At 38.6% G+C, this 23,015-nt stretch overlaps 1 protein-coding gene across 2 annotated transcripts in view; it reads left to right on the top strand.

Annotated features, from left to right (window-relative positions):
* The window catches only part of LRP6 (LDL receptor related protein 6), a 124,555-nt gene that overhangs the window by 59,998 nt on the left and 41,542 nt on the right, over window positions 1-23,015 (top strand). For both annotated transcript variants that reach the window (XM_084507006.1, XM_084507005.1), the window contains exons 4-7: window positions 4,868-5,064; window positions 5,818-5,949; window positions 14,684-15,080; window positions 15,582-15,753. In XM_084507006.1, coding sequence (XP_084363132.1) covers window positions 4,868-5,064; window positions 5,818-5,949; window positions 14,684-15,080; window positions 15,582-15,753 — 898 coding nt within the window. The remainder of the gene's footprint in view (window positions 1-4,867; window positions 5,065-5,817; window positions 5,950-14,683; window positions 15,081-15,581; window positions 15,754-23,015) is intronic.

Genomic DNA, 23,015 nt, shown 5'->3' with positions numbered 1-23,015 from the left:
CCGGTTGCTGTATCCTCAGGCTGCATAACTGAATTGCTCACGTGTGCAGAGTCTCACTGGCTGGTTGATTTAATCGTTTTGTTTAATCGTATGTCTTTACTAACCCTGCTCATTTTGTGTGAGAAAGGTTAAGAGGTATAAGAGAGCTATAATACAGGTCTGTCCTGAATATTTACTCTTCAGAGTTGCAAATATATCAGTAAGATGAACTACTTTATTTTTTTCCCAGTCCTCACAGTTGTATTTGAAATTGGATTGCAAAGAGTGATACAACAACATATTTTTTTCACTGCCTGATAGCTTAGGAGATGGAAATAGATATGGGATCCTCCAGAGGGTTGCTGGAGAAATGGGTTCATAGATGTGAAAATTCTTGCTCTCTGCCACTGAGTACAGGCAGCCTCAGAGGTGAACGGAAGGAATGCAGGTAAAGACTGTGTGTGACTTCTGTGCGTACCTGTATCTATTAATAAAAACACATGGAGTGAGATGTTAGTAATCATTGATTTTTGTATACAGCATTAGACAGAGGGCTCTGGTTATCTTAGTCTTGACTTGCATTGTGCAGATTTTGGAATTCGTCTCAGGTATGGCTTTTTTTCTTCTTCTCTTTCAGTTGGTAACAGCTCCATTGTATTTTGGATTGTATCGATAACTATTCTGGAATGAAATGTTATTTTAGCTAGCTGTTATTTCAGCATAATATTTATCTTGACTGTTATATATATACATATATTTGTTCAGTTGCATTAGACCCAACACAGAGACGAGTTTCATTACTGATGAGCTGTGATGTTAATGATGCAGTGAAGTACAAGCCAGGTTGCAGTTATTCTGAACAAGTTTTGAAATTAGATAGCTGTAGTGTCACCAGAATAGAAAGAATAATGTAGTTGATGAAAAGTGTGTATCTGTTTTTTATGGAGAGATAAAGGAGCTACAATTACATTTGCTATTATAGCTGCAGCATAAATTATTTTCTGTTTAAAATCATAGGGTGAAAAGTCAGAATTCTTAGATTTCATAGCTATAATCCAGTTTTGGATTTTAATTCTTCTAGTAGTTGCCAAAAAAAGGTGGGGGGGCAGGGAGGGGGAGGAGGGGGAAGGGAGCAGACCAAGGAAATCCAGATTGCCATGAAGGGTGGAAATTTGAACTTAATCTTTGTCATTTAAATTTGTCATTTGTTAATTTTTATTTCAAGTGAGTTTATTCTTTGTCTGAAAAGGATATTATCTTGAAGCAGAAGCTTTTGTCATTGTTAGTACAACTCTAGGTAGATTTTCTGAAATTTCTTGTGTTTATTCTGCTTGAGAGTTCAGTAGCCCCTTTTGTAATGTCTGTTTTAACTTGTTTAGTCTTTTTCTTTTTCATTATCTTCACAAAGTATTTCATGGGTCTCTAGCATAATTAGAATGGAACAAAAGTGAATGTATTTAAATTGCTTCTGCATTTTCTTCAAGCAGTAGAAAATTCTTTAGTATAATAAGTTTTTATTGTAATTGCAACTCTGATTGCCATGATGATACTATAAATAGTTGTATTTAGGAAAATGTGATCTACAGCACAGGTAGAATTTAATTTCTGTGAAATTTCTTGTTTTATCTCTTTTCTCTTTGTAACTTCCTTCTGTGCTTTCTCCTTCTGCACTTCCTTCACAGCCAACTAAACAGAAGAGAGATTGTGAGATTTTAAATGTCAATCACCATCAAGGTTTTTAAGGCAAATTTGTGTAATTGTATGCTTGGCACAGGGAAGATTATTAAAGTTACTGCGTACTTAGCTCCATCTAATATGTAGCCAATTTGCATCCTGTTGAAGCCCTAGAGATGTCTCCTGAACTCATAATGCTGCTACTTCTCCTTATCTCTCACTTTTCTCCTCATCTCTGGTGTCTCTTTTAACAAGGCTAATGGGATGAGTGCAGCAGTTTGAAGGAACTAAAGAGCTTAGTGAACAGGATGCAATGCTTTTTGCTGTTGTATCACTCATTCAAATCAAACCTGAGATGAATGTACAGGCTGAAGGAAGCTGCCACTGACAAGCTGTCAGGTCATGTTGGTCCAATTACACCTGCAGTGCCACAGCTGGTGCCCTGGTCAGTGGCTTTATTAAGTGAGGCCAAAGCCATGGAGACCTGGCTGCTCTTTGACCCCAGGTGGGTACTCATGCTCGTAAATGTCAGACAGACACAGCAGTTAAATGCTGCAGGTGACATTCTTGCCCTGTACATTCACTCAAATATATTTAATAAATAATTGGCTACGCCAGAAGTTCTTCCCCCTCTTCTCACCCACCAAAACCAAAGCTCTGCAGACCTTAGTGCAGGTCACAGCAGAGCATAATTGCATTACTGCAGCCAAGGGAAGCTTCTTCCTTGCGCTCTCTTCACTTCATTCTCTCTTTTTAGCACCATGTCTCTCCAGCCCTTTCCCCCCTCTCCTCCTTCCCCTTATTAGGCTGCAGAGCTGTCAGGCTGGGGACAGCCTGCTGAGTGCAATCCAGCCACTGCATCCTGGCTGCTTTTTGGCAAACCTGCTGGTGCCCATCACGTATGTTCAGAGGGGAAAAAAGCTCACTTCCCATTAGCAAAATCAGAAGTGCTATTTGTAGTAATGCTCACCTTAATAGATGCTAGCAATATGTACAGTTGTATCTGGGCCCAAAGACATTTTCATCTCTCAGTTCGTTGTAGCTACTGAATAAAATGATAAGTGATTGCTTCAAGGCTGTGGCTGGCAGTGCAGTCGAACGAAGCAGCTCCCTACTTCTCCTGAATCTTTCCAGGGCTGGTTTAAATAAGGGTCACAGCTGATGTTATGCGTTGTTACAATGATAGGTGGTTGCCCAAAAGTTAGGCACATCTAGCAGCTTCTACTATACTCAAAGGTTTATTTTCACTGAGAACTGGTGGGTACTAATCACATTTAAAAATCTGAGGATTTGAGTGAATAGCAAGATGAGGCTCAGAAAAATGTCTCTTGTCTATGGTGAAGGTCTGGGCATTATGAGAGCTCTGAACTTTTATTGCTTCTGTCCCAGATGAAAATTGTCATAAAGACTTGGATAGTCACCAGTCCTGCTCTAAACTAAAATTATTCAAATGTGAAGGCATTTAGGGTTCAGGGGTGGGGTTGGCAAAAATGTTTACAGAATTAGAATGCCTTTATTCTTGTTGCAAGAGTATGTTGTGTCTTTTTGGCTTTGCTGTTTGTCGGGTAGGTTTCAGCTGTAAATTATATTACAGTAGTCTTTTGTAAGATGCTTAGTTTGTGCATTTAATTAGAAGCAAATATATACCTGACTCCAGACAGAGATAAGAAAGAAAAGATAATATGTCATACTTTCCAGTGCAAAATATCAAGAAATAGAAAATTTTGGTTGGTGTAGAATTGGAACACTAGAGTGACAAGTAAGGGAATGTGTGTGTTTTCCTCAGGAGCTAGAAAAAAATAGAAGCTTTAAAGATAATGCATCTTTTTGCAGAAGCTAAGGTGAAAGAGCTGTAATGACTGCAGTCTCTTTGTACTCAGAATCATTGGCAGAATACACCTTCAAGTTTCTTGCTTTAATATACTCTTTTGTTATATTTTGACAGAAAATATTTGGAAAATAAGAGTATTTTTGTCCTCTACTAAACCAGTTCAGCTAATGACTTCTTTGCAAACAAGATGTATATAGTGTGTGGGTGTTCTCTCAGTAAATACACAGATAATGACTCTCTTCCCTGCAAGAAGAAAATTGGGAAGCTGGTGATCATAATATGCCCTATACTTGAAGAAGTAGTAGAGCTATGTGTCAGTCCCTTAGGCTATTAGTCCGGGAGATAGATAGATGGCTGTCTCCATTGTTCAGGGGGGGCTTCTATACGTGTTGGATGCTTGTGCACATACACTTAAGAAGAGAGGAGGTGGGAAGAATCACTTATGTAAATGGTACTTGTGTGGTCCTGCTTGGAGCAGGATGTTGGTCCAGATGACCTCCGGGGTCCTTTCCATCCTCAAATTTTCTATGATTCTAAATAAAAAAGTAAGAGTCAAGCTACTTAATTCCAGTTCTGAGGAACTTCGGTATAGATAATTAGTTTCTACATCACAAGAACCTGGAAAAACTGTCTTCGGTAATGTTTATGCTGCATTTTTGTGATGCCTAATGAGCATGTGTGCATATATATATACATAAAATATATGGGTATACTCTTTAATTTTGTTTATGAACCTGGAGACAGACGGTGACCCAGTTTGCTCAGAAATGATACCATTACTATGGCAAAAGATCAGTAGAACTGTTTAATGGCACTGCTTGTAATAAAAACAATAGCTTAATAATGATCATAATGAAACATGAAAAAATAACTTTCAGGATTTCTTTACAGTGAAGCTATTTGCTATTAAAGTATTTTTCTGAGGGCTCAAAATGGCAAAACTGGAAGATATGGATAGATTGCTAAATGACTAAACACTGTCTCAGTTTAAAATTTGCTGAGGCTGACAGTGATGGACATCATATATCTGCAAGTTGCAGTCAAATTTGCATAAAATCAGCCGGTGTTCTCCCCTGTTGCACATGGTGATGTATAGCCCCCCAGATATTGAGGGCTAAAAGCGCCAACAAACAACCACCAACCTAGGCAAGGATTTCTGTTGGTATCTCTTGGACTTTACCAGCAGGCAGCCTGAAAATAGGACTGTTATTGTCCAAAATTGTTCATCAAACTGTGCATACTATACTTGTTCCCCAAAAATAAGGAGAAAGTTTTGGTCAACAGTAGTTACTCTGCAAAGGCTAAGTTTGAGCAAAACTGCATCATGAACTGTGTTTGAGTATTCACTTTTTTCACTTTTTTTTTTTTTTTGTACTCTATTAGGCAAGCGGTGGTTAAAGGCTCCCTTCCACATCCTTTTGCTTTGACGCTGTTTGGGGACACGTTGTACTGGACGGACTGGAACACACATTCAATCTTGGCCTGCAGCAAGTACTCTGGGGAGGACCTGCGTGAAATACATTCCAACATCTTCTCTCCCATGGATATCCATGCTTTCAGCCAAAAGAGGCAGCCAAATGGTAAGTTGTGTTGCTTCCCCCCCCCCCCCCCCCTTTTTTTTTAATAGCAAGTTGGAACTGATTTGCAAAAATCTTAATTAGGCTTTCTGTATAGTGGTGAGTGGCTTCACTCATGTCATGATGCAACTTTTCCAATGCAGAGATTGAGGGGAAAAAAAGAAAATTCAAATATTCTCTTTTTTTTTTTTTTTAATGTGGAAAAAAAAAAAGTCACTTGCTTTTTCTGATAGCCACATTTATCCTGTTGTGATATTCCTTTGTCTGTTTCATATGCCATAACATTAGGCAGCATGGTATTCATATTTTTTCCAAGTAGTAGTTCCTGAAAGGAAAGTAATGTTAATTTGGCAGATGATATTAAGCAAGGCTAGTTCTGTGTAATAACCACTGTCTTAATCATTGTGTTAATTTACTGTGTTTGCATTTATATATATTATATACAGCCTATTCAGCACCAGCATGTTTAATAGTTTGTGAAAATGAGAAGAACAGAGATGAAACAAGGCTCTTGTTTAGAGCTAAGTGCTACTTCCCCAAGAAAGGAAACATTCAACATCCATGCGTTTTGGTACCATAAATACCCCACTACTCAACACTTGGAATTAATTTTTACTTGTTCTGTGTTTATCGTTTCCTTCTTTAATCTGTGATGCTGCCACCGATTCTACCATTCAAACACCGTATGTGTCTTGACACATGAGATGAGGTCATTCGTTATCAGAAGCATTAATCTGTGTGATTTATGTTTAACAGCTACAAACCCATGTGGAATTAATAATGGTGGCTGCTCCCACTTGTGTTTGATGTCTCCTACCAAGCCCTCTTATCAGTGTGCATGTCCCACTGGTGTGAAACTTCTTGAGAATGGAAAGACCTGCAAAGATGGTAGGCTTTGTTTTTAAAAATCCTTTTAGGTTTAGCACAAAGTAATTTGTTGCAGAGAAAGGTGTTCTTCTGGCTTCACTGCATAATGCACGCTAAGGGTGGGACACCGTGAAAAGATATATGCTGTTGTGGTACAGATAAGTGACTGAAAAAATGCCCTCTACTTTTCAAAATGAGCTCATAGCTGAAGAGCAGGTTACCTCCAGTCACAAAATTTAGGTTATAATTCTGTCAATGTCACTAATTCCCTGAATTATTATTATATATATATATATATTTTTTTTTTTTTTTTTTTCCTGGGGGGGGGGAGCAGGGGGGAACACGACGACATGACTCTGCTACCTTTTCTTTGAGAAAATTATATCAACCTCCTCTGTTGTCTCTAAAAGATTTCTAACGTTATTTTTTCATGCATTAGTATTTTGTTAATAGGGCTGTACAAGTAAAACATTTCTTCTGAAGATCTGATTTCCATTTACACACGTGTGCATGTGGCATCTCTTTCATTTCATGCACATGAAGTTAGTCACCTACATCTGTTTATAGGAACTGAGCAAAATGGCATGTTTTTAGAGGTGTTAGAAGTATTTCAGCCTTAAAACCCAAGACATGATCAAGACTGCGGGCTGCTAATGCTTACCTAAAGCTGCTTTTAGCTTTTCATCGTGGTCTAATATATGTGATTTCAAATCATTACATGTTATAAGTAGAGGTCTTGTGGCATGTGCTGTGGCCGCTGTAGTACATTGACAGTATCAAAATAAACACTGTGAGATTTAATTAGCTCTCATAAATAAACATATTTATGCAGATTGTCTCTATGGCAAAGGTAAATATAGATAGAAAGATACAGCAGAATTTACTGACAGTGGTCTAAATAAAAAGTATACAGAAATAATTTGTTAAAATTTTGTTTTCTGTTTTTAAAATTCTTAAGCTTGTCAGCTACTGTTTGGCGTTTTCCTTAATTTCATGCTATTTCATGCTCTCTGTTGATTATTTCTGTGTGATTACTTGTATCTGTGTGGACCTTATTAAAATAAATCGTTGCTTTTAAGTGAAAAACTCAAAGCATCTCCCAAATTAGCCTTGCAGGATTGTTGCAAGAACTTACCATTACATGCACAAGACATTTTTTTCCCATTTCTGCCAGTACAAGGAACATGCTTTAATAATAGCACTCTGGATTGGTTGTATCTAGTCCAGAATGTGACACAAATCCTTGATTTGCATGAATGAACTGTTTTGTGGAAGCAGATAGCTAAAGCAGTTGTTGCCCAGTACATATTTCCAAAAGCAGAGCTGTATGAAAAGTCCCCATGGAGGATGGGGAGTTGGGGAGGTTTGGTCGCCTGCCAAGCAGAGGCTGAAGGACTAAGGACAACTGTTGGAACAAATCCTGGAGAAAGAGAGAGAAATGGCTTCCTTTTGACTTAATGCTGATAGGAAGTGCGCTGGGGACCTTGGGAAGAGGGGCTGCCTTTCTGCTTTGTGTGTGCTGTGTTCCAAGGAGCAGGTCAGTGTAGCACAGAGGTGACTGCTTCCCTGCCCAGGTCCAGCCTCATGTCCTCGCAGAGGTAACCTGCCACCCAGGTTAACTACCCTCTGCTAAAACCTTTGTAGTGTGTCAAAGACAATTCCCAAAGGCAAGCAGAGGAAAGGTATTTAAAAAAAAAATAAAAACCTTACAAAAGAACTTGAACTTCTCGTGCAGAGATATTCAAAATCACTGGCTTCCTTTCTTAGCTGTTCCTTATGTCTCAGAACACAGAGCTCTTGCTCTTTTCTTCCACTCCCTGAACACATGAGAAGCCAAATTGTGTGTTCCCATTCAGCCATAAAGTATAGCTGGCTCACAAAACACAGCTCCCATTTTATCAGAAATTTTGTTAACCAGTTCACTGAGGTACTACAGCATGTTGTCTGTCAGAAAGCTAAAAGCATTATACGTTAACATTTATCATATACATGTCAATACAGTGTTGCATTTTTTACAACCATTCTGCTATTGTGTTTTTCCAAATAACTCTGCCTGTCTATTTTTAAGAAGGAAAATGGGTGGGGAAGCGAGAGAAAATTGAGTCCACGCTTAGCTCAGTGAGTGTCATGTACCACTACATACTGGAGTGAGAAAAAATAGCTCACATGCAGGTGAAGGAAGCTGCTCCAGCTATGCATCACATCCATTGGTTTCATTCAACTTTGCTGATCCTGCACAGAGCTAATTTCTAGGAGGAGTTAAAGGGCCAGAGGCAGCCCTGGAAGCCAGCTGCTTACTGTGTTTCAGCATATAAAGCTATGCATGACCCCAAATGATTAAATATTGTTGACTTTTTTCACTCCTTTCACTGAAGAGAGGTGAAGTGGTAGACTTAGGGCTTTTGTGAGTGACCTACAACTTGCCAGAGCTCTTCAAGTCAATGTTTCACTGTAATTTCTTCTCATACTTGTGAAGTCTGCAATTACTGATTTGGGGAAGAGAGGAGAGAATGGCAAACAGAGCCAGCATAGCCACAGAGAGGATTTCAAGATATAAATCTGTGTTTGTGTCAACTTCCTTTCTTAGGCTGTGTAGTAATATTAGTGAAGGAAATTTATTTTCCCTTTTTTTTGTCTCTGTGGAGGGGTGATTGGGTGGTGGAGGGAGAGGTGGTTATGGTTTCTTGGGTTGTTTTTTTTCCTTTGTATTTGCCTGTTTACTACAAATGCTGTGAAAGTGGGGCTGAACCATGAGAACTGAAAAATTTCACCTCAGATCACTTCAGTATATATCTGTTGTGCTGAAACAGACTGAAGCACTGAGTGACTGGATCTCAGTTTAGAATTAGAATGTTAGGACTTCGAGGGAGAAAGGGGAATGGCTTACAGGTACACAAAGGTGAAAAATGAGGCACAGGCAGGTTCTCAAATAAGACAGTTTTGTCTTCAAGCGGTAGGCTAAAATCAGGCTAGTTCCAAAAATGAATTGTTTAATGCTGAAAGGAGCCTCTTTGAGGAGAGAACTTTATTTCATGCTGCGTTGATGGAGAGCACTGTCTGGGATCTGCAAGATTTTGATGGGTGAATATTGAGTGTGTGTTTGTGGTGTTTGCAGTGGTTTGGCATTGACAGATGATCCTTGCAGCCAAAGGTGAGGCTGGCTGACCCTCCCTGAGCAGTTTCCATGACAACCCAGCGTTTTTGAATAATCTTGGTTTATAGGAAATCTTTTCCTCCCTCCTCTTTCCTCACCGTGTTGGTTTCTTGTAGGTTTGTTTTTTTTTTTTCATTACACCTTACTTTTTTTTTTTTTTGTGAGAGATCTGAACAATAATTCCTTACCTTCCATTTATAAACACTTTTCTATCGTGTTTCACAAAAGGGTGATAGTTTGGAATAAAATCAGCTATTTTCCTAATAACTGATAATACTGACTTGATTGTTCATGTCTTAGCTCCTTATGAACCAAAACAGTCATTTAACTGAGATGTGGGCTTGCAGCTTACACTTAGCTGCCCCATTTTCTACGTGAAAGTTTTTTGTTTATTTGTTTTTTTTAAATCCCTCAAGGAAAGACAGAATAACCAGTTTTCACGGCCAACTCTTCTTCTGTAAGCAATGTCCACAGAATAGAGTCCGGTCTGAGCACGCAGGGTGCTTTTACCTATGTACCCACATTTTTGTAGAATAAAGCAGTTCAGTTGGAAAGGACCTAGAAAAATGACCAAGTCCAACGGCCTGACCACTTCAAGGCTAACTAAAAGTTAAAGCAAATTACTGAGGGCATTGTCCAAATGTCTCTTGAGCACTGACAGGCATAGGGCATCAACTACCTCACTAGAAAGTTTGTTCTGGGGTTTGACCACCCTCACAGTCAAGAAATGTTTCCTAATGCCCAGTCTGACCCTTCCCTGGTACAGCTTTGTGCCATTCCCTTGCATCCTGTCAGCGGTGACCAGGGAATGCAGACCGGCACCTCCCTGTCCACTTCCCGTCTTGTAGGACTGTCCTGGTTTCAGGGAGGGGGGAGAGTGAGCGAACGGCTGTGTGGTTTTAGCTGCCGGCCAGGTTAAACCACGACAAGGACATACTTGGGATTTCTCTTTTTCAGTATTATGGGCACCACTGTTCTTCTGGGGTTGATGGTACTACATTTAAATGACCTGTTCAATAGTCATTTTTATTAAAAAAAAAATAGGTTACTCTTCCAAGTTTGTCATAACTTGGAACATAGCCGATTTCCTGATTTCACTGTGCAGATCAAGATGTTAATTTAATATGCTAGCTCTTTTATTTCTTTTAAAATAGAGGGAAAAAAAAAAGGATTAATTTCAGATGTGTTCTTTTGCCTTTGTAGTGTTTTTTTTTTTTTTGTCATCTATTTGAAAAATCTACTTGTTTGTATTGTATAAGGAGCTCTCTCTCAATAATGACTTTGCAACTGGGACAAGACATATAGGAAATAAATTTTTATTAGTCAAACGTGTGATAACTGTATTGGGGATTTATTAATAATTTTGATTTATCAAGTACAGAGAAATTATTATGTGTGTCCTAGGTTTAGCAGTTCTTATGTATGGGTTTCTGTACATGTGTTTGTGTAGCATCACTAGCCTCAGCAACCACTGATGGTTTTAAAGTCCAATAACTCACAAACGACCAAGTCCTTATATCACTGGAAAGATGTAATAAATTGTAAAGGTTGGCAGGACGTTAGACATCAGACTTAAAAGCTATGTTACTGCATGTGTCTGTATACTTGCTCTGTTTCCTCTTCTCTTCCCCTTCCCTTGACTTCAGCTAGCACACAGATGTAAATTATTTTGATTTTTAATAGCGACTTTTTGAGGGAAGTACTAGTTCTAGGACTAATGTAATGCACCATCTGTGAGTTTGTAATCCCGGCTTTCAAAGTGCTTAATAAAAGTAGGCTTAAGTTCTCAAAAATATGAGTCTGGAGTAAAGCTTTTATGTTCGTATTTAGATGCCTTAAGTAAGGGACTTGGTTTTAGAAAAATTGCTAACTATTCTGAATACCCCCTGACTTGAGGCACTTCTAAAAAGAATCTTGGTACCGAATTGGAATAGTTCATCAAGGTTGTTTCAGATTATTTTTTTTTGGTTGGTTATTTTTTGTTGTTGTTTGTTTGTTTTTATAAAGTTATGGGTTGCTAAGATCACTTAGGATTGATTGTATGGCAGATCAGCAAGGGGTTAAGCAGAAAGGCCTGATTTTAAATGTGGTATGGTCTTATGCAAGGTAGCTTACTGTGCTTGCAGGGAACTTTGCACATGGTGGTTTGAATGCTGTGAGCACACGCCACGGCACACCAGGTGGTCTGTGCCCTCAAACCCAGCACGGAGTTCAACTTGCACTTCAGTCTACAGGCATGCTTTTGTTGGGTGCAGTATATACAGATCTCCAGTATATGTTACAGAAAAGAGAGCAGTGTAGGCAGCAAATTCTGCTTCAAGTCCCCAGAGTGTTTGTCTGGAAGGCTTCATCCTTTTTTTTTTTTTTTTTTTTTTTTTTTTTGTATGTGCAGTACAAGGTGTCCAGAGGAAAAGTACCTCAGGTCTGCATGTGCATGCTGAAATCAGAGTGCTGGTTGCAGCCTTGGCGCACCTTTTGGAAGTACATTTGAGCCAGTTGAGGTTTGAGGTGGTGTGTTTGTGGCTGATTCCAATCTCCAATAAGTGCTGATAAATCAACAACAACAACAAAAAGGTTTGCATGCAACCTGTTTTTTTTTTTTTTTTTTTTTTTTTCTGCTTTTTTGAAAATTTGATTCTGTATTTGTGATGTTCTCCATCATCCTCATCATGAAAGGCAAGATTTTCTTGAAGAGGCAGAATGAAAATATCTGGAGATCCTGCTGTCATATTTTAGCTTTTGTATCGTAGCTGGGCTTTAGAATAGATGTCAACAAAACCGACTGATTCTGCCATGTCCTTGCATATTTGAGTGCCTTGAGTAGTTCTCTGACTGGGTTGTGATCAGTGCCCAGCCAGCCCAAATGTTTTGAAACTGCTGTTTGCCACAAATTCGAACAGTTTGTTTTAGTTCTCAGATGACATTTTCCTTGACTGTGCTAACAGGTGGTAAGGTGATCATGCTATAAATGCGCCCAGTTTTTTCATTTGCCTTTTTTTAAAGTATCATCAGGGCAAGCCTGGAGACATTTCAAGCAATTTTTCTGCAGCCTACCTTGAAATGAGAGGTTTCTCTGCTGCTCAGTTTGCCTTTACTGTGCGGAATGGCTGGTGATCTAACTAAGCAGCTAAGGTGTCAGTTTGCAAATGGGTGGGTAATAGCTTTAAAGGAAGCTTTAAACTTTTTATTGTTTGGTTGGGGTGGGGGAATGTTAGATACAGACCATGAAATTCATAGCTCGGGGACACCACGTGCAACATGGGTTGGCTGAAAGGCAGTGATTTCCTGACGCTGAATTAAGGCTTAGACACAGTCAGTTGTTGGACCAAACAAAAGTGTTGCGACCTGAAAGCAGGATACTGAAGCTGTTGAAATGGCTTCTCTTCAAGAACAATTGGAAGGTCAGCTAGTCAATTTTAAGGGTGAGCTTCTGCAAAGGCATAGTTGTACTCAAGCCAGTCCTTCTGGGAAATTGGCAGTGGTTCTCCAAAATGACTGTCAACTTCAGATAAAGCACAAAAATTATTTTTAAGTTATGCCTTGCACTCTTTATATATGATAGACTATGTTTAGCTTTCTAACTGTTTGGAAATCTGAGTTTACTGTGTTTACTCAACCTTAATTTTATTAGATAATGCAAAAGGGTATAATTGTTTATTATTATGACTATTACAATTTTGTTTAAAAGGGAAGTTGGTTAAGTGACAATTAAGTTGGTAAGGAACTGCTAGAGATTTCTTACTTGAACCTGAATAGCTGTGCTTGGTTATGTATTAATACCTCATGACCATAATGCAGCTGAAGGCTTGGATCTTATTACTGCTTTGTTTGATACACTTAGTAGTAACAAATACAGATGTACATGTAGACTGCTATGACAAGCTTCCGTAATTATGAAAATCTTATTAACACGCCTGTTTTCTATTTACTCTGTCACATGCTTTAAATTATTTTGGTGGATGCTTAGACATGTAGTTACAGGTTCCCTCTTCCTGATATTAGTTATTGTATAAGAGTTATTCATTAGGAGAACAATTGAGTAGCGTGTACATGTGTTTCTGAACACAAGGCATTTCAGGACAGAGGATCATAAAGCTGATCTTAATCCATTCTGGACTACCAAGCAGGAACGCTTGTAGTAATAATCTCATCTTCAGTTGTTGAAAATAACTGTTTCTAGCAGCACTGTGAAAGTGTTTTAGATGTTTTTAATGTGTAAACCTTGCTGTAAATGAAGACACGGCTGCTTTGGCATCTGTCCAAAGTTTGGCATGCAGTGAGGTTTCATCTAGCACCAACCACAATTACTGACACTTTAAAAAAAAAAATAAAAAAATGGCACCAGACACTAGATATTTTTTAATCAGCTACCTATTTCTTCTAGTAGCTGCTCTTTTAGTCTTCTAGCCCTTATTTATACCTTTGTAAAATCAAGACATAGAAGCATGAAAAGCACGTGGCTAGGTGATGGCTCTCTTTCACTGCATTGTTTTTACATTTTTCTTAAACCTCCCCCCTCACGCACACCCAGCCTTGCTTTTTTCCTCTGTCCTTGAACCTACATCAGCCCATGCCAAACCTTTCCCTTCACTGTTTGAGGAGAACTGTCACAACATACCGCAACATACTTTCCCTGCATTTAGGATGCACACATTTTTTTACCTTAGTTCAGGCTTCCCTGAGGCCTGAGCTGCTCTTATCTCCCTGAGACTCCAAACTGATAAGACAATTTAATTGGAATGGGGTGTGGTGGTTGTTTATCCTTCATTACACTGTGAGATAGAACAGAAAATGAAACAAGAATGAGTTAGAATAGACAGTAAGTTCATCATTGATCAGGTGCCCAGCACGTGTACCTCTAATCAGCTTGTGTTGTCCTGTGTGAAAGTATCATCTGCAGCACAAGCTGATCTTAGCTGTTTATTAGGATTCTAACTTTTGACCTAAAAGCCAGCAAGGCTTTGATATGGAGTCATGTTGAGCTAAAGCACAAGATGCACTGTTATTTATCTTCATATGTTCAGGTAAGCTTGTTCTCAACAAGTCTGGGGAAAGCTGAAAGCCCTCCTGCTTTTTATTGTCACAAGGCAGCAATCAGTTCCCAAACCTGATTCCTCAAATAGGAGTTTCTCAAAGGAGATGTACATGTGGCATTACATTTCCCCCCTCTAAGGGTGTTGTTGAAATGTACAGCTTGTTTGTCACAGTTGTCCCCTATACCAACAACAGCAAATAGTAAATCATTTTCATCTAAGAGGCTGCAGACTATCTGTTATTTGCAAAAACTTGTAGCATATTCACTGCGTAACTATTTCAGTATGCTTGGAGGGAATTATGTGGATAGAAAACAGGTCCAACATGATACATTTTGGACAAGGAAATCACCATTGAATTTTCTCTATAAATACATCTGATTACTTCTGCAGAAGAATAACCTCATTTTTGAAGCCTTTTGAATGGAATTCTCTGCTGGTGCCCATCAGTTTGGCTAGGCCCTGTGAAATCAAGGTAGCTAGACTAGCTTGCACCAAATGGTAGAAAATCAGGTTCACCATTGCCTAGTGTTTGTAAGATGGTTTTGTTTTTCCCTTATGCATATAGGTGCCACTGAATTGCTGCTTCTAGCCCGCCGGACAGATTTGAGACGGATTTCATTAGACACCCCAGATTTTACTGACATTGTTTTGCCACTGGAGGACATCCGTCATGCCATCGCCATTGATTTTGATCCTCTGGAAGGGTACATCTATTGGACTGACGATGAAGTTAGGGCCATTCGCCGCTCATTTATCGATGGGTCAGGTAGCCAGTTTGTTGTCACAGCACAGATTGCTCATCCTGATGGCATTGCTGTGGACTGGGTTGCTCGAAATCTGTATTGGACTGACACTGGCACAGACCGTATTGAAGTTACAAGGCTTAATGGGACCATGAGAAAAATCTTGATATCAGAAGACCTGGAAGAACCCAGAGCTATTGTGCTGGATCCTATGGTTGGGTGAGGACTGTTCACAAGCGTTTTTTAAATATCAGTCATACAAAGAAGATATATATCTCTGTGTACCTGCATGTAGATAGTGGAATGCAATGATAAACTTATTAGTCTTCAAAATGAAAATACTGTGCTCCTTTGAAAGTTAATGCTTTCAGGCAAATGCTCTAATGCTCTCTTCCAACTATTTAGCTTCTATGTCTTTAGGTTTTATTCTCTTATTTAAAACTTTTTTGGGGACTGTGTGGACTTCGTTTATTCTAGCTAATAGCATTTGTTATGTAGTCTTGCTCAATAGATTGATACAGTAGTTTTATGTAAAGGATTGGTGTGTTTACATGTCAATACTACTTTCTATGTGCTGAGCATTGTTATTTAAGTAAGGAAACATATTTGATACAAAAACTGACTTTTCTGTGTGCTGTGTGGTTTTGGGGAGTGGTAGTCCAGAAGAAGCTATGTGAATATTTAAAGTTCTGGTTGAATAAGATTTTATTTCCATTGCAGGTACATGTACTGGACTGACTGGGGAGAAATCCCAAAGATCGAGAGGGCAGCATTAGATGGCTCAGACAGGATTGTGCTGGTTAACACCTCACTTGGCTGGCCAAATGGACTGGCACTGGATTATGAAGAAAGCAAAATATACTGGGGAGATGCCAAAACAGACAAAATAGAGGTTTGTAAATGCACCTGCATTTTTAACTGCCTGGAGTTACAGAACATTTTCTAAGTGTTTAAATTCCGATGTAGTTCAAAAGGGCAATGGAATAATCATTGATTTCTGCTTTAAGAAACAATTCAGTTTTCTTTCTGGCTTTAGGCAAGCTACTTGCTTAGTCTTCTTTGATTTTTCTATCTGTAAAATAGAAATAATATCCATATAGTAGATCCCTCTTTTTAAGAATGTATGATAAGGTTTTGCTAAAGAAGTTGATTCTCAGGTCAGGAAAACTTATTGGGAGTAATGTTTGCAGATTAAACAAATTTATCTATTATTCTTCATGTTGTTCAGCTTAGTTGCAAGTAGAACATATTTTAAAGAAATAAATTCAATTTTACATATAATTACCTGTACTCCCCAAAACCTATACTTTGCATCTCCTTTGTTTTATTAGGGTTCCAACAAGGGGATAGATTTTGCTTTCTTTCTGCTATGTTCTTCTGAAACTTATTTGAAAACAAAAATGTTGTTTTTCCTCTTCAATACTGAAAATCTTGTGTTTATTTCGTTATATATAGCATCTATGGAACATATTTGACATTTATTATCTCTGTCAGGCTTTGAGAAAATAAGGTTTAGTATTTGTTCAGTTTGTTATCAAAAGACATATTTCTGTCTGGAAACAGGAGAGTTGGCTAGTGTCTGGCACATAGTAACAATGCCTAGTTTTGCTATATCCTGGTAGGTTTACCTTCCTCATTAAATTGCAACCTTCCTTAGTGAATCTTTAACATTACAAATATCTTTTAGTGTTTACCATGTTAGACACAGTATTTCCTCTAGCCTTAGACATTGTTTTATTTATTAATAATTTCAAATACATCAATTGGAAGTCATAGTCGTGTCTTAGAAGGTCACATAACTGTTTTTTCTCCTTCAGATTCAAAACAACTCCGCTCCAGCAAGGTGATTTGCTTTGAAGCATTCTTTGGGAGAGCCTGTGGGAGCATTTATTTTTTTGTCCTGAAAACAAAATTTATAGTCCATAATTCTGTAATTCACCCAAATTTTTACAAGCACTGAGAAAAGAGAGTTAAAGAGATTAAGCTATGCTTAAAGGTTTACTTATAACAAATTGAGCACTTCAGCCGTGATACTGCCTTGGACATGAATGTATTTTGCAAAAGAAAAGTCAGGCATTTTTCAGACTCATGCTTGCTAAAACACAGATTTTTTTCACCTGTTTCAGGGTTACTCAGAGCATGGTTCCATATTCACTGGTAATGATTCTGCTCAGTGCTGGATCAGTTTGTGGTAGAAATTTTCATCTAGATCAGGCATGAGCTTACTGCTTCAGTTCCGTCAAACTGGCTAGAAATACAATATGTTTATGCCAACAATGTGTGTGGCAGGTCAGAAGATATATGATCTGGCATAATTTCCAAAACTGCGACAATTTCCATTTCATTGTTTTTAAACCAATGTAAGCCAGCAGAATGAATTTGTCCCAGGTTTTCATGTAGTATCTATGCAGGACATCTGCAGAATATTTATGATCTTCAGGTTTCAGAATTACTAGTTATTTTTTCCTGTGAGGATACAAGTGTTTGAGTTATGATTATACAATTTGTTAACTGCTGTGGCTTAATCCAGCAGGCACAACACAGATGTTTGCTCACTTTTCTCCCTGCCCCTTAGTGCGTTGGTGGGAGAGAATTGAAAAAGGTAGAAGTGCAAGAACTCATGGGTTGAGATAAAGACAGTTGAATAAGAGAAGGAAAAAAATTTAAAGAATTGGTGCACAACACAGTTTCTCACCACCAGCCAAACCTTGCCCAGACAGTCCCTGAGCAGTGGCAGCCCCACTGGCCAACTCCCCACCTTTTCAGAGCTGAGCATGACGCCGTATGGTATGGGGTATCCATTTAGCCAGTTGGAGTCAGCTGTCCTAGCTCTGTTCCCTCCCAGCTCTTGGTGCACCCCCAGCCTCCTTGCAGGCAGCACAAGAAGTAGAAAAGTCCTTGACTCTGTGTAAGCACTGCTCTGCAACAGCTAGACACTTGGCTTGTTCAGCCCGGAGCAGAGGAGGCTGAAGGGAGGGAGGGCACTGGGACAGGCTCTCCAGAGCAGTGGTCACACCCCCGAGCCTGCTGGAGTTCAAGAAGCATTTGGAAAATGCTCTCAGACATAGGGTCAGATTTTTGGGTGCTCCTGTGTGGAGCCAGGAGTTAGAATCCATGATCCTCATGGGTCTGTTCCAACTTGGGATATTCTAGGATTCTATGAACTAAAAACGTCAGTGTGATATCACCACTATTTTCATCCTAAATCTAACACTGTACAGCTACAGTGAAGATAACTAACTACCTCAGACAAAACCAGGGCATTAACATCTTATTGTGCAGAAAATCTTGAAAAAGCCTGGCTAAAACCTTTAAAGCAAGAGAAGAAATATTGCAGCTTTTGTTTGCCATTTCTGGATTTTAGGTTTCTGTTTTTTTTTTTTTAATCACTTTACTTGCAGAATGTGTCAATTTAGAGGGATGTGACAGAGGTCTATAAAATCAAAAGAAGTATGTAGAAGGTGTCTAGGACTCAGCCTTTTTCGACAGAAGCATTTGGAATTGATACAGACAGGTGTTAGGTACAAAACAAATAAAAGCAGGTGGTTCTTCAGACTGTGTGGTAAGTTGTGGAAACACTTGTGGATTTTTAAAGCTTACTTGTGGTATTGGGAAGACTAGGATATATATGTCTGTGGATGGGAATTCCACTGAAATTTACTAATAAATAAATCTGCTTTCTGAACCACAATTCACTGAACTGTAAATTGTTGGAGAATCAAAGACTCCTTTTGAGAATTTTAAGTTGGTAATTTTCTTAAGCTGTTCTGTAGGTATATGTTTTTTATTCCCTGAGACAAGATACCAGGATGGGTGGACCTTTGGGTTGACCCCATCCAGCCTCTCTGTGTTCCTGTGTTGAGGTCATTTTTCTATTTGTTGAAGCTTTGGAGAGTCTTTATTTTGTTAGTTTGTTGTATTACCCTGAGAAAAAACTCATATTCTTCCTTTGACATAATATTGCTGCTTGCTTACCACACTTCAGAAGGATAGAAATGGGCTGAAAATTGATGACCTCTGATAGTGATAGATAGGAGTGCAAGTTTATTACAGCTGCTGTAATTATAAAAGCATGGAAAGGCTTTCTAGGATGAAGAGATGTTCATCTGAGAGAATGGTTTGGTCCTACTTAAGTATGTTGTTTTTTCTCAAATATGCTAAGTAATGCAAATATAGTGGTAAGTCTCTTTATTGGTGAATCTTAGTGAATTTTCCCCATGATCTTGTGTGGTCTTTGTATTCTTTTATACCAGATTGACAGTGTTATGGTAGGCTACAGAAATCTCAGATTATAATGACATAATCTAAATCTGTAATATCTAAAATATTACTAACATTTCAAGTCTTCCTTTTTCCTCCCACTGCCTTTCTCTCCTATGGCAACCATGAATCCTGAGGAGATTTGTAACACTTTCCCTGCCCTTCCCATCCTCTTTTTATAGCTGTTTAGTAGAAGATGCTTTGACCTTCAGTAAATGTTTTAAACTTACATTTGGGGAAAGTACAGTGGAGGAGGTGCAACAATGAGGATGTTTGTGACAGGATCAAAATATGAGACTTGGGACTGAACATGCAGATATCTGAGTATATGCCTGGTCCTTGCTTTGCTTGTATGTGTCTGTATGTATTTGGGATGAGGACTGGGGGGGAGAAGCAGGAGAAACATGTTTGTATACCAAATCTATTGTGCTTAAGTACAGTTTCATACATGATTTTAAACAGTCTTTTTTTTATTTTTTTCTCCGGTATGTAGGATTTTTCAGAACCATGATTTAATTGCAGCATTACTAAAATTAACGTTTCTTGCAAGCTGTGTTCCTCATTTGTTTGCGCCACGTATGAGCTTTTATTATTTATTTTTTATGCACTGATTCATGCTATGCTGTTCTGGAGCCCCCAGACGATAATAAAGCATCAGCAGGGGTTAATGGAGACTGGTAGGGGGTACAGCAGGGAGCTTTTGTTCCCATTTTATCTGGCAGCCTGCAGCAGGCAGAAGCAGGCTGTGGCTCAACAGCTTCGTCATTTATCTCGGTCAGGTTTCACTGCTGATAAACTTCTATTGAAATGGATGGCTGCTATTGTGCTTACCAGTAGGGAAGATTTCTCATTGACTTGCTGCAGGTTTAAAGCATTTTCCTGTCGTGCTATGAGGTTAAAAATGTATGATCTGCTCTGTTGAATTGGTCTTATGTTTTCCTGCTCAAGTGAATATTTGTGTTCTGAGCACGTACACTACCTGTTTTAAGGCATAGGTTGGATATAAAATGGTCAGCAAAACCTCATATTGATAAAGCAATTATGAATGGCTGTGTGTCTGTGTGGTTGTATGGATTAAGAGGAAATAATAATGATATAGCTGATTTCTCACAATTTTTCTGCCTATGCTTCATTTTTCTTTATTCATCTTCTTTCCTGTTCTTCATTCTCAGAGCCAGAGATGGCATCCGCTTACACCTACTAGTGGTGAGTTTAAAGACAGAATTCTCTGCCTCCTATACAGATGCAACCAGTATAAAGTGGTTTCTGAATGCAGCTCTAACTTAAAGTGTTTCTGCATTCCCAAATTTATTAGCCATGCCTAGCATTACTATCTCTTAATCTTTGTGATTAATGTGGAAAGTCTTATATCCTGCTGTTTTTCAGCGTAAGTACACACAAGCTTTCAGAACCCAGCTTTGTCAGACAACAGAAAGCGGATGCCACTAAGACTTTTTTTGAGCACAAAAATCTTGAACAGAGAAGACCTTTTTGTCTTTGACCCAGGAGCTAATAGCTTGGCATCTAGAGAATGCTCTAATTCACATTCTAATCCTGAAATTGCAGGGCTACATTTTCCTCCGATGACAGCTCCCTCAATTTTACCACCACCCTAATAAGGAAATTTTTTTTTCTAAACATTCACCATTTATTTTCCGACTGATAAATTTTTTCATGTTCTATATCTTTGTATTGTGAAATGCTGATGTCCTGCAAGCCTGATTATTAATCCTACCCCATCCACCCCATATTGAAACAGAGGTTTGAATATTGAGAGGCAGAAACTATTGAATTCCAAGCTGTTGAACACATTTGCTTTTGTGAACTTGCATTAAGCTGAAGCAAATACTTGAAGTTGCTTTGCTTCTTAATTCTGGCCACAATGCATTGCCCACCTGGTTTGGATGGTTGTGGCACATGAGAACTTCATTCAGCAAAGAACACCAAGTATGTGCTGTAGGGGGTATGGGAAGATCTCCCTCCAACATCCATGTTTCAGAAGTTTAAAGCTTACTTTGTCAGGGAATTTCCACTATTTCTTAATACCTGCTAGGCCTGCATTAAGAAATTGTTACTCTAATACATCTTTCAAAAATCTACAATTTTATTTAAAACAACAACAACTACAAAAACTTTATATTTTGCATATTTTTCACTTGGGAGGTTTCTTCTGAACTTCTGAATTAACTTAGGGAAGAACCAAATTTCAGGATGCAGTTCAAGCTAGGAAAACTATAATACAAAGTAAACAAATAACAGCTACAGATCACGTACAGGTAGTCTCCTGACTGTTGAAGACTGGGATACAATAATTTGAGTAGCCTCTTACCCTTGGACTGTAAATGTCCAACCAAGGCTTTCGGACACTGTAAGTTTGTTTAAAAAATAAAAAAAAAATGTGTATATATATATTTGGCTTTTGAGCATGGTACTACACAATTGTCACTTAGAATTATACTTTTTGCAGCTGTTCAAAGTGTTTTAATATGAAAGTTTAAAAAAATGCATTTAAAATATTCATGCCAGTTTAGATTCAGGAACATTAAAAAGTCAAGTTTGTATTGCCTTTCATAAACTGAGTATATTTGAAAAAAACTGAAATTTGCAAAGTGATTATTGAGGCAGCCATTACAAAACACTTTGGTTGATGAGTTCTTAGAGAAGTCCCCATGGATCTGCTGTGAACAGCAGACTGTTCTTTAGGGAACAGATGAGAGGTTCCCAGCACCTCACAGCAGACAGAGGACACAGCAGGAAGGATTTTGGGTAGACAGAGCCAGAACTCGTGTCCAAGTTGATCTGGGTACCAAGCATGGTATTTTTCTAACCAGTGAAATTACTGCCTTAAAAATAATGTGATGATATAGAAAACATGGATGAGTCCTATTATAAAAGGGCCTATTTTTTAAGAGCCTGGAGTGGCTACGTCAGATTCAGATGTCCACTCTTGAGTTATGTTTGATCCTAGAAGTCATGCTGGCTTCTACTACCTTCTTGCACATTATCGTTAATAGTAAAAGTGTACCTTTCTCAGACTTGGTTGTTGCTTACATTTGAACAACTTGACTTAAACTTTTCAATGTGAAAACTGAGGTGCTTCTACAACCTTTGGTTACAGATGAGCAGTCTTGTTTTGCTAATAATAGCTCCGTAAACGTCATGGCTCCCAGTGGACTGGTGTGGAACTGATTGAACTACAACCTTTGGATTTCACTAATGTGTCATACATGCTTCCTAGGAGTTAAGAAATTGCATTTTAGTTGACACTATTTTCTCATCTAGAGAGTAATAAGCCTCTACCAGCAGTCAGTGTTGGTTACCTAAGGGAAAACACAACAATTCCTTGAACTAAAATAACTAGAGACATTATCTGACCTCACTGAGAGCCCAACACACTTAAAAACAATATTTGAAGGCAAGCTGGGGAGTGATGTGAATAGATATTGAGCTAGCTTTTGCATTTCTGATTCAGCTGGGTGATGATTTGTCAGTCTACCATTTTCCCTTACCCTGCAATATTCTGGCTTCTCTCCCCTCCAAGCTTAGTCACATTGCTGCACCAAAAAAAAACACTGGGATGGTCCTTGTGATCCTTCTTAATAATCATTCAGCTTGCTTTACACAGTTTTGTTGCTGTTTATTTGGCACCAGGATCTTGTAGTCCTAATCTATTTTTCCCTGATACGGTCCATAACGCAACTTTGCCAAGGTCTAATGTGAAAAAAAAGGGACTATGGAAAAGTTAATACTTTCTGTTAGCCTGGTAAATACATATGTTGGAATTACAAGCTTTTGGGCATGCAGAAACTAGGAATTTAAGTGATTTTGCTAAAAGAACTGTTGAATCAATTTAACAGCTTACTACCATCAAAAGTGGAAAGCATCCCAGGGTCC

The sequence above is a fragment of the Aythya ferina genome (assembly GCF_964211825.1).
Source record: "Aythya ferina genome assembly, chromosome: 1".
NCBI lineage: Eukaryota > Metazoa > Chordata > Aves > Anseriformes > Anatidae > Aythya > Aythya ferina.
The sequence above is the reverse complement of the archived record's forward strand: the minus strand, read 5'-3'. Positions and strand labels throughout refer to the sequence as shown.